The 11,318-nt window shown below is 55.9% G+C and overlaps 3 protein-coding genes across 3 annotated transcripts; all 3 read right to left on the reverse strand.

The window, feature by feature from the left end:
• Positions 1–1,037: 1,037 nt before the first annotated feature.
• GLRG_10969 (fungal specific transcription factor domain-containing protein) lies at positions 1,038–3,302 on the reverse strand (the record flags this gene model as incomplete). The annotated part of the gene is made up of 8 exons (XM_008101603.1): positions 1,038–1,462; positions 1,536–1,719; positions 1,773–1,960; positions 2,019–2,167; positions 2,248–2,367; positions 2,515–2,959; positions 3,026–3,149; positions 3,300–3,302. The coding sequence occupies 8 exons, from the start codon at positions 3,300–3,302 to the stop codon at positions 1,038–1,040; spliced, it is 1,638 nt and encodes a 545-aa protein (XP_008099794.1).
• Positions 3,303–5,085: 1,783 nt separating this feature from the next.
• Positions 5,086–7,040, reverse strand: GLRG_10970 (major facilitator superfamily transporter; the record flags this gene model as incomplete). Its single annotated transcript, XM_008101604.1, has 4 exons — positions 5,086–5,841; positions 5,908–6,343; positions 6,399–6,712; positions 6,780–7,040. 4 exons carry the CDS (start codon positions 7,038–7,040, stop codon positions 5,086–5,088), a joined length of 1,767 nt encoding a protein of 588 aa, XP_008099795.1.
• Positions 7,041–9,123: 2,083 nt separating this feature from the next.
• Positions 9,124–10,878, reverse strand: GLRG_10971 (uncharacterized protein; the record flags this gene model as incomplete). The annotated part of the gene is made up of 3 exons (XM_008101605.1): positions 9,124–9,538; positions 9,613–10,572; positions 10,652–10,878. The coding sequence occupies 3 exons, from the start codon at positions 10,876–10,878 to the stop codon at positions 9,124–9,126; spliced, it is 1,602 nt and encodes a 533-aa protein (XP_008099796.1).
• Between the last annotated feature and the right edge of the window lie 440 nt (positions 10,879–11,318).

Raw genomic sequence — 11,318 nt, forward strand, 5'->3', positions numbered from 1 at the left:
GGTGCGGTTTGTCATCCTACGTGGTGTAAGTCTCCGAGGCGGAATACGAAGCAGGTACGAACGGGTGGCAGGGGGAAGGTGCCCCGCCAAAGAGCAAAAGGAAGAGCAGGCGCACTCAGGCAGCAGCTTCCTTGTCTGGGGAACCAATCAGCGACAGACTGTCAAAGAATAGTTGTTTCTGATTGGCTACGCTTAATTCAAATAAGGCCCGTGCATGGCTGCCTCTGCGCTAAAAGGGGATATTAGTGGGTCTTGGAGGGGCTATGTGGACCCACCTCCCCACTTCTGTTCGTTCATCGTCAGTTTTACGCCGCTGCGTATTCCTTCCTGCATTGCATTCTCAATCCATATTTCTCCTTCTTCAACAGTCGACCAATCAGCCAGCACCAAGTCAGTCTTCTTCTTGGTTTGTAATACGAACCACCCTTTATATGATCTCTTTATTTGGTCTTTTGCTATTGTCTTCTGCTTCTTTTCCTCATACTGATGACGAATCAATCTGATCTCCCAAACCCAGGCACCAAGACGACTCAGTCTGATCTCCAATCGACGGATGCCAAGTCGTCTGCTGAATGGGAACGCCTTGGGGTGAGTCATATGTGGCATGTCCTCCCCTGATTTCAAGGTTGTCTATGTAAGACGAATAAAGCCGAGCTGACTATCTCCAGCGCAAGACTCACCTGCTTGTCAATATCAATATCCTAAGAGACGCAGGCCCGGAACACACCCAATATGTCGGCTCATACATCGTGAATCCATTCTGCATCATTCAACCGCTGAACCCTAGTATGTGTCTCTCCAACTCGCCGAAATCGCCCAAGTCTTGCCCCGTCAGGCTCAGGTCTTGGTCACGGTAGATGGAGTTCCAGTCAAACACGTCCTCTGGCAACAGCTCTGCCATTCCCTCTGTCTGCTTCAACGACTCCCCTTCGTCGTTTGGCCCCCCCGCCGCCGCCGCCGCCGCTGCTGGCTGCATCCACAAATACGAAATGTCGTTCCACAGACTCGAATCCAGGAGGCTTCTCGACCCCAGCTGGCTAGCCCGTCCAGACGACGTCAGACCCCCCCCTGTCAACAGACCTGCTCGTCGTCGCACCGGCCTGAGTCTCGTCGCCATCGTCGCCTGTTGCCGAGAATATTGTTGTCGATAACGACCGCTCACCGTCTTCTGTAGTCTTACTCGCCATCCCCGGCCGATTCGTGCGGAACTCGCTGGGACTATTCTTGGGTATGTCCAAGAAGGTCGACAGGTGATCCCGCATCCGCCGCACCTCCCGCGCCCTTTGCAGCGCAAAGTTGTTGCCCCGCCCCACGAGGTAGTCGAGAATCTCCAGCGCCTCCGAGAGGCCCGGTCTAGGCGCCAGCTTCCCGCCCTCCTCGCACGTCGGGTCGATGATGAGCGTCAGGATCATGATGAAGGCAGCCGAGAAGATGGCGTCCAAGTCGAAGAAACCAAACGTTGCTGCGACGGTTCCGAGTCAGTCTACAACATCTCGTGTGCGCCACGTCCTTCAGGAACTTTCCCATCGACTCACTCAAAATGTTCTTCTTTCGTAACGACATCAATACCTCCAGCAGCCGACGTGCCGCTTCCGAGCACGTCCGGCTAAGCCGTCCCAGCGGCGATGCTCCCAGCTGCAAGTCGCCGCCGCCGCTTTCTTGGTCGAAGATGAGTTTTGACACGTGAAGCATGACGGGCCGAATGGTCAAAAGAATCGCCTGCCAACGTTATTAGCTGTCTTGGCAATCCCAGTTGCTTGTAGTCGACCCACTTGGTAAAGCATCATATGGAGATATGCCGACGTTCTCAGCGAAACGTCCCCTTCGGTGGACGCCAAGTCGAACGTGTTGGTCGGCGATTCACTTGGAATCTCCTTCGCGATCCAGTAAAGCGACCGCACAATGCCTTGCACGTCCGGGACGAAGGTTTCTTCGGGATGTGTGCCGGGTCCATAGATGGCTGGGGAATGCGAGTGTCAGCAAGCTCAACACCCAAGACTGAATCGGGGCCAGCATACTCGGCAGGATCCTCCCCGTGACCCTTGCAGTCTTGATGTTGGTTCGCAGAGGAAGAGCCGGCGGAAAGCCCGGCGAGTCTTTGGGCATGTCGACCTCGATGGCCTCGTCCAGGATACCCGAGGGGTTGCCGGTAGCGGCAGCGAGGCGTCTTGACATGACAAGGTCAGCAAACATGACTACTCGTGCGAGGGCAGGGGGGAACCGCGGTTCACCGAGGCCACGACCCACCTCTCTTGCATGTACACCGTCCACCACAGCCGGTTCAGGTGCACCTTTTCTGACTGCAACAGGTGGCCTGTCCCCGATTTGCGGTGATATCCATGCGTCGTCGCTAGCCGGAGAGCGGAACTGATCTACCAAGATGAGAACATTGACAGCCCCGGGACGATGTGTAGCCGACTCACATGAAGGTGGGCCTCCTCTTTGCGGTTCGCATTTTGCAAATATACCGCCGCCAGGGCATGAATCTCGATTCCCAGCTTCCCCAGCCCTTACAGCTCGCTCAGGCTCGGGAGCTTGGACTGGACGTACGCGAACATGGTGGAACCGGGCAGCCCGTTCCTCTCGTCGTCGTCGAAGCTCCCCGAGAAGAGCTTGCCGATGGCGAACACGAGCAGCATCTCCAGGTACCACGGCGTCTGCGTCTGCGACGTATCGCTCAGGTTCGAGTAGAAGAAGGCAAGGCGGTCTGAGAACTCGCGCGTGTCGACGTGGTGCTGGGTGTGCCCGATGAAGAAGGTCATGCTGTCGAAGAGCCTACGGGCCTCCTCCTCCGAGGGGAGCGGGGGCGCGTCATCCCGAGGCTTCAGGGCTGTACCGAATCCTGGGTCTGTTAGGAGGCTGACGCGGTCTCGGCGTCCTAGCCGTGGATGTTCCAAGAGGGTTTGGAGCCTAGATCCAAAGGTGTGGCTGGAGCTCAGCGAAGAGTCGGCCAGTATAGCTGGCGATATTCGTCAGGACGGACAGCCTGTCGAACGGTCAAAGAAAATCCGTCAAGGGGACTTACCGGACCTCGGTGAAGATTCGACGATGACGACTTTAGTAGCGTTGCTTCTAGATGGGTTGTTCCTCGGTGTGGGAGATATGGATTGGTCAAGCGCCAGCCCGAGCAGGGTGGAAGCAGCGTTCACCTGAGTTGCGTTATCCGGAGGTGTCGGCACTGTAGCCCTGGTTGGCGGACGATTGGGCGACTCCGTCTGACTTGTTGATGTCTTGATAGCATTATTCTCCCGCTCTTTACCCGTGTCAGCGGCATGTTAGGGGCCATGTGGGAAACCAACCATGAATGACCGACCATTGGCGGTTGTGAGGCCGCCGCCGCCGCCGCCGCCGCTGCCACCTTGGCTCTCATACCTAGCCAGCCTTTCTTGGAGGTCTTGAATCCGACTAAAATGAGGGGGGGGCATTTATATCAGAAACACCGCCCGATAGTAGATTACGGGGGAGGAGGGGGGGGGGGGGGACCGACGTGACAGAGTACACCCGCTTCTTGGCCGGCTCGGGGAACTTGCACTCGAGGTCGCGCCGGCTGCAGTACGTGCACGGCGCGTCGCCCGAGCACTTGACCTTTTTCCGCCGGCATGTGAGACATCTGTGTGTCCGCCCACCTAGGGGTTAGCATTCGAGAAAGGTACATAACACGGCCATGTGCAAGAGAGAGAGAGAGATAACAGAGCATATGCGGAAGGGCACAGGGCGAAGAGAGAAGAGATGCCGGACACTTACGCCGAAATGGTCTTTGCTGCGTCGCGGCTCACGCCGTGTCTGCTGCTGAGCGACGAACGTCTCGGTGACGCGTTTCCTTCCGAACCCATCACCTTCTTACTCACTTATTCATTCGATTTTTCCTCCCGATTGTTCACCGCGCTCTCTATTCGGACGAAGAGCCTTTGCCCGGTTGCTGCGATTCCGTCGTGTTCATCTCGAGTCTCGGGGGAGGGACTGAGGACCGCCGAGGAAGTGGAGGGTGGAGGGGGAGGGGCGAGAGATTTGGCAGGGATTCGTCCGTGACGGAACGCCGAACCTCGGAGCGGGGGTTGGCCGGCACTTGGCCTTATCAACCCACTCTCACCATGTTCCGCCACGGGAAAGTTGCAATGCGGTTGATGGATATGGACAAAAACACTCGTCGTGTATTTTTTCTTTTTCTTTTTTTCTTTTTTGTAACGTGGATACGAAGTTGGAGGGGAGGGAAGTATATAATCCTCTTCCATCCCTCAACTACAAGTTGGCCCGACACTAAAGCCATGCAAACTCTCTCTGTACTGTCTGAGAAGAGTGACACACACACACACACACACAACCTCCGTTGGCCTCTACTTACCGATCGTGTCTTTCGGAAGACGTTTCCTCTCTCGACCAAAGCCATAAGAGTTTTTCATTTTGGGATGGGAGGAGGAGGAGTCGGTTATTTGTATGACACTGATACTTGCGTCTGTCCGTCTCCCAAATGGCATGTCAGGCGCGCGCTGGCTGGACAAAGCACCCCCCCTCCGGAAGCTTACCCTGTTCGGGTAATCAGCCGATCCTGGCTTCTTCATCTTCATGCGCCCCCCGCAGCCGCGACAGACTCGCAGGCTGTAAAAGAACCACCACCAGGTGTAGATGCGGTCGGTAGTCAAGTCATTCAACTCTGACGTTTCCTCTGTGTTTACTGGCAACCATCACATGGTAGCAGATGAGGTATGCGTGGCACTTGTGAAGGACGGTAGGCACGCAGAGTCAAGAGTCGGTATCGAAGCCACATGATTCATTCCAACCTAATGTCGCCCAGCCTTTACGAGATGCAAGGGAATGTATGATGATAGATGATACGCAACTTGGAAAACAAACACAGCGCCCCATCCTGCGCGTCCGAAGTGACTTATGTCTATAGTTCAACAAACTCCATGCTTAGTGCCAAGTGCTGGTCCCCTCTTTATCCACCGTCCCTTCGCCTGTCGGCATCTCCCGGGACGACCCGCTCTTCACCGGTACCACAACATGCGTCCTTCGACCACCCCCGGACTGGTTAGTATAAACAAATGCACCAAGGCCCGTTGCCTTGCAGACCACTTGTCACATCGTTCAGGGACCGCCGTCGACGGGCGACGACGGGATGGGCTGGCCGCGGCCGTTGTTCCGGCTTTCGAACAGCCTGGACACGCGGTTGTCCTGCAGCTTGTGTTCCGTCTCGTGCACCCTGTTCAGGTCGTAGTGGCGGATCAGGAAGCTGCCGAAGAAGGCCAGAACGGCGAGCGAGACGTAGACGCCGTGCACGCCCTTGAAGCCGAACGCGTACGCCTCGAGAACCGCGTCCTTGAAGGTGCCGTCGGGCAGCGTCTTGAGCACGACGAGGTACTCCTCGGCCCTCTGCGCAATGTCCTGCGCGATGCCCTGCCGCTGAAGCTTCAATCCCATGACGTTCTGGAACGTCGTCGACCCGACGTTGACGCCGATGGCGCAGCCGAGCATGCGAAGGAACAGGTACATGGACGCCGCGTGGCCAGAGTTCTGCGGCTCGACGATGGCGCCAGTCACAAAGGTCTGCGCGTTGAGCACGAACCCGTGCCCGATACCCCCGATGGCAAGCGTCACAATGTGGACGGCGAGCGGGGTGTCGACGTCCCAGGAGATGAGAAGGCCGGAAGCGACTGACATAAGGGCCCAGCCGATCCAGATGGACCAGCGGTAGGCGTTGAATCGGGAGACGAGAATTCCCGAGATGATGGATCCTGGGAGGAGGAGAAGGGTGACGGGGAGCATGGCTACACCGGCCATGGTAGGACTGTACTGCGTCACGGAGAGGAAGTAGAAGGGGATATAGTAGAGTTGACCGTAGAGCTGGGTAGGCTGTTAGAAAACATGCTTTAAAGCGAACCATGATGGTCGGGTTTTGCGTCGACTTACGATGAAACCCTGCAGAAGGCCGAGAACGTAGACCGTGATGGCGCTGGCGTCCGTGAAGAGGATCTTCTTCAGGAACGGGAAGGCGGCGTAATAGCCCTCGTACACCAGCGTGGCGGCCAGACCGGCGGCGCCAATGAAGACGGGCACCAATGTCTGCGCGCTACGCCAGGGGAAGTCGTTGCCGCCCCAGGAGATGCCGACGAGGAACGTCACCATGGAGCTGGTGAACAGGAAGCCGCCGATCCAGTCGACGCGCCTGAGCTTCTCGGCGAACGTCGCCGTGGGGGGCTTCAGGGTCAACAATGCCGGGATGGAAATGAGCGAGTAGCCGCAGATGGGGAAGTTGATGTAAAAAATCCATCTCCACGTCGTATGCTCGGCGATGGCACCGCCGATGATGGGGCCGACGAGGGAGCCGATGGCCCACGCCATTTGGCTTGACTATGTGTCAGTTGACTGTCCACTTTCCAACGGGCAGGACGACTACTCACATGATTCCGTAGAGCTTCGGCCGGTGGCGGAGGGGCACGATGTCGGTGAAGACCACGAGGCTGAGTACATACATGCCTCCAGCACCAATACCCTGGACGACGCGGCCGACAAGTAGAAGAGCGATGCCGTCCGCAACGCAACACAGGATGGTTCCGACGGTGAAGAAAGCTAAGCTGCCAACCAGGATGATGGGGCGCCCAAAGATGTCGCTAAGGGATGCCAGGAAAGGCATTGCAACCGCGCACGAGATCAAGTACGCGGTGCCGACCCAGAAAGCTTGCGTCGACGTTCCACCGATATCTTGAATGATCGACTGTAGAGACACACCAGTCAGCCTCCTCTCTCTTCAACTATACCTCCCAAGCCGCCCAAAGACTCACCGGCAGAGACGTGACGATGACGTTGGCGTCCAATGCAATGACAAAGGACATGATGGACAGCGTCGCGATGATGGCCATTTGGTGCTTCGATGCCTTCCATTCGGGGATGCTGTTAGACTCATCCACCAGCATGGGGTCCGAAACCCCTCGCTGGTCTATCTCCTTCGGATCCTTGATGGCTGTATACGACGCCGGGTCGTACGCCGTCGACGAGTACGACGACGTTGAGACGACTCTCTCATGCTGTTCGCGGTAAGCCATCTTGATCGCTTGCTGCTTTCAAGAAAGTTGCTGTACTTGCAAAATGGTATTGGAAGAACCGGCAAGATGAAAGGGAAAGAGAAAAGAAGGGGAATGGCCCGGTTACAGGTGCTCGCCCTTCTTTAGTATCTTCATCGCAGCACATGCCTCTCTGTCAGAGCTTCTCCTCTCATCTACATGTGGCGAACTCACGTCCAAGGCCCGGTTCGCCGTGCGCTGGCGTATGTAAACAGAACTCTAACGTTTTCAAGTTACATGACGGCTTACACGCACTCGCCGCAAGCTGCAGCTATCCCTGGCCTCGCTGGGTGTCACAAGTTTAGACCAAACAGAAAGAGAAAAAGGGCAGTCGGGTACTCGGGGAACGAGCCGCTGCCCACCGTTTCCCGGCTGTCACCCTGATCGCAGTGCGGCTCGGGGGTGTGTCTGATTGTCCTCGCCGCTGGTTTCTCGCTTGTTTCATTGGTATCCGCCGCTTGAAACGCGTTTTGGGAAAGGTGGGAGGAGAAAGGGAAGAGTGTTGGTGTGGGCGTGCAGAGTTCGTGCCGCTTGTTCTAGTATGTGAGAGCCGATGGTTTGATATCTTGGGACCAAGGTCACGGACTCTGACCGCCCATGTTTGTTGGTAGTAAGAAATCAAAAATGCGGCCTAGTGGTTCGGATCGGATCAAGCTGATAATCCCATAGATAACACCGTTGGAAATGGCATTACGGGGCCAGCTAGTGCTGGCCGCATATTTGTGTGGCTGTTCTATAGATCCCTGGCAGTCTTGACACAAGCATGATATTGTCATGAGACTCGTCTCTGACCTTGGCTATGAATTAGCCGTCTTCCCCCCAGAGTGACAGGCTTGGTCTAAACGTACCATTTTGGTCCTGGCCAGTCTGATGCGGTCTTGGGTTGAGCTGGGTCGGGTAGAACATATCATATCCTACCCGACAGACGGGACCCGAGCGTGCGCCTTTCGTGCATATCGGTCCACGGCGAGCAAATGGTCGCCGTCTTGGGTGCGATTGTGTCTTGTCGGAAAGCCGGGCTGGACTCGAGAGCTTTTCTGGTTTACTTCGACATCAGACGATCGGCCCGGGAGCTCGAACAGACGTTCTTGGAACATCTCATTCGCATAGGTTTCCGGTAAGATGTAGGCCTGGTGGCATATGTTCCGTGTCGCTCTCGCTTTGACTCGTGGGTGACTGGTGCGAGCGGCAGACTGTTGCCGGGTCCTTGCTGGACGGAAGAAGTGCCCTTCAAAGCATGGCTGATGCGCAGAGTCGACCGCGAACCCTATGCGCCGCTCATATACAAGGCCACGTTAAGCAAGCAGCGGCTGACCGTCAAGAAAGAGAAGACGGCGTAAGCCGATGGGCTTGACGAGCCGCCAAATCTTGCCTTCCTCCGTAAGTCGAGGCAAGACTCCTTTGAGTCATGGCCGCTTATGGTGATTCACCCACCTGTTTGCTGACAGTGTGTCCCTGACCGTGTTGTGTTGTCTCACGTCATGGGATTTCGGAAACAACACACAGCCACTCTGATTGTTTGAGCGAGGGGATCTTGCAGATGTTGAACATTGTCTGGCGGAAAGTGGGTTTGAGCGCGCGTCAACATGCGCCGTTAGACTTTGATACGTACGATGTCGGTCCCATGTTCGGGCGCGCGGACAGCAGTACAGTTTTGACGCTGTCAGAAGCGGTATGTATTGCAACGATGCCCTTGAATCGTCACCGATCTCTTGTAAGACTGCGGCAGCCTTTGCAAAGTGGATACGATAAACAAATTGGTTTCTTTCCCGAGAAAGCAGTTGGTCGATTCCTATCGTATCAAATGGAAACACATTGCATGGCCGCCGTTGAACGTGAGCTGATGGACACAGACAACCCGTTCGTGGGCTTGTGCGCAAATCTTGGCGAACAGATATTATCATCGGACGGAAACCAACGCCTGGGCTGTGCATGCAGTGCAGACAAGTTTCACTGCGGGTTGAGGCGAGTGGCCTGAGTCGCAGCCTGGTCGTGGCTTGGCCCAAGGGACGGAAGAAGTGTAGAAAGCTTGGTTCAAGATAAGCTGGAAAAAATGGCAGAAGCATTACACAACAGAGGACTCGGCTCTAGCCGCATCTTTCTCTTCCGACCTCGTGGATGGGTTGGTCCAGTGTTGGAACTGCCTTGCCGGTAGCCTCGACTCAAACATGCGATCAATTTCAGCCGGCGTTCGTCCCTTCATCTCTGGCACGAAGAAGAAGGATACCACAAGCCCGAGAGCACATAGTCCGGCAAACACGAAACCGGTCTTGGCTTTAAGGTTGCCCTTGTCGGGGTTGAACATGTACGGAAGAACAAAACCGAAGATGGCATTGTTCGCACCGGCAGTGAACCAGCCAATCCCTTGGGCCTTGGAGCGCAGATGGAGTGCTGAGGTCTCGGCGCCCACGGCGTGCGACGCGGGCCACACTCCCAGCCCTGCTACGATGACGACCGCTATCAATGATATAGCAGTGTACCTAAGATTGGGCGTTAGTGTCTGCTCGGCTGGCAAAAAAAGAAAAGTAAAAGAAAAGCACGGTCAACGACTCACCATACGGTCACAGGGCCTGAGAAGCATCCGGCGATGCCAACGGCGGTCCACACGAGGGTTAGAAGCGACAGGGTTGTGATGATAAGGCGCCTGCGTCCTATCCTTGAGAGAACCCAGATGCTGACGATGTTTGCAACAAGTCCACAGACAATACCGAGTATGAGGACAATAACGCTCAAGCTGGCCTTCATGCCGACCATCTGCATGAAGTAACTGGATTTGGCGAGCAAGGTGAGACCGAATATGTTTGGTAGCGAATTGGCGAACATGATGATCAACGTCCGCCGAAGGTTGACGCCTCGGAAGGAGTCGACGTACGTGGCATTGTTCTGCTGCCTCTCATGTTGAATATTCCGGCGAATGGCGTGGAGGGCATCCTCGGGGTCTGCGCCTGGTACGTCCAGCTTCGCCTGAGCCTTACGGGCCTTGGCGTCCTGGTTCCTGCGAAGAAGATATGTTGGGCTCTCGGGGATGAGGAACGCCATCAACAACGGGAGAGCGGAGAACGGCCACTGCGAGGCAAAGCAAATGGTGTAACCGTTTTCCATGTTCATGCACGCAAAGATGACGGCGGCCCCCGTGAGCTGTCCGAGCAAGGTAAAGATGGGGAAAAAAGCCAGGAGTGGTCCCCGGAGGTTGGGCGGCAGAATCTCCGACATGTACGTCTGGGAGGTGGTCATCACCATGCCGATAGCCCCGCCCTGGAACCCTTTGCCTGCAAGAAAGACGCCGCGCCGGGTGTGAATATCGGGGGACAGGTTCGAGATGAAGCAGACAGCTACACCAATCGCCGACAAGAATGAACCAATAGCGAGTGACGCCCGGCGGCCGTATCTGTCCTGGAAGACGCCCCCGATCAGAGAACCGATCATGGAGCAACCCGGGCTCACGAAATTCCAGAGACCAAGCCAGAGGGATGGCAAGATCCATTTGTCGTTCAGGCGCTGACCGAAATCTTGCCTTGGAAGTGGTGTTTGGTTAGCCAAACACGCCGGTGCCAAGGCTGACGGAAAGGCGCATAAGAAAAGGAGAAACCTACTGGAAGCTGGGCATGGCTGATGTGGTACCGATTATGACATAGTCATAACCGTACATGAGGATGGCAGAAGTCATCCCGATGCAGTAAAGGACGACGCGACGCCACTTCTTGATGGACTGCCAAAGGGTAAGGTGGCTATAGTGGTTTATTTCCAGGTTCGTGTTGGTACTGGCTATACTGTTCACGGCCTCCAGTTGACCAACGTTCAATGACTTGTCGCTGGTCATGGCGCTTTGGTCCCTCATGGCATTTCTATTCGGCGCACCCGAGAGTTTGGAAGAGGGATCGTGGTCTTTCGGTCGGTGGTCAAGTACGTGATGGGTTTGTCTTTGGCGTTAAAGCTGTGACAATGCGATGGAGCAGAGGCGGGGATCGGAGAAGAGCGTAATCAGGATGATCATGAGGGAAAAGGAGCGTTTTGAGCCGGAAGCGTGGCATGCGATCCACGGCGACGAAAATAGGCTAACAGTGATTGGGCTTGCGTTCTAAGCCGCTTTCAAGGCTTGGCGACTCTCCAAGGTGGGATCCGCATTACCAAGACATTGGAGGTTGCATCGCAGGGTCGCCAGGGGAAGTAAGATGCACATCTGAATGGCTGTCTGGACCCTGCCCAATCGATGGAGAGGAGTTGGATGAGATAGCCTACCGGTGTCGTTCACCTGAGGCT

Source organism: Colletotrichum graminicola, assembly GCF_000149035.1.
Source record: "Colletotrichum graminicola M1.001 genomic scaffold supercont1.70, whole genome shotgun sequence".
In the NCBI taxonomy this organism is placed as follows: Eukaryota; Fungi; Ascomycota; class Sordariomycetes; order Glomerellales; family Glomerellaceae; genus Colletotrichum; species Colletotrichum graminicola.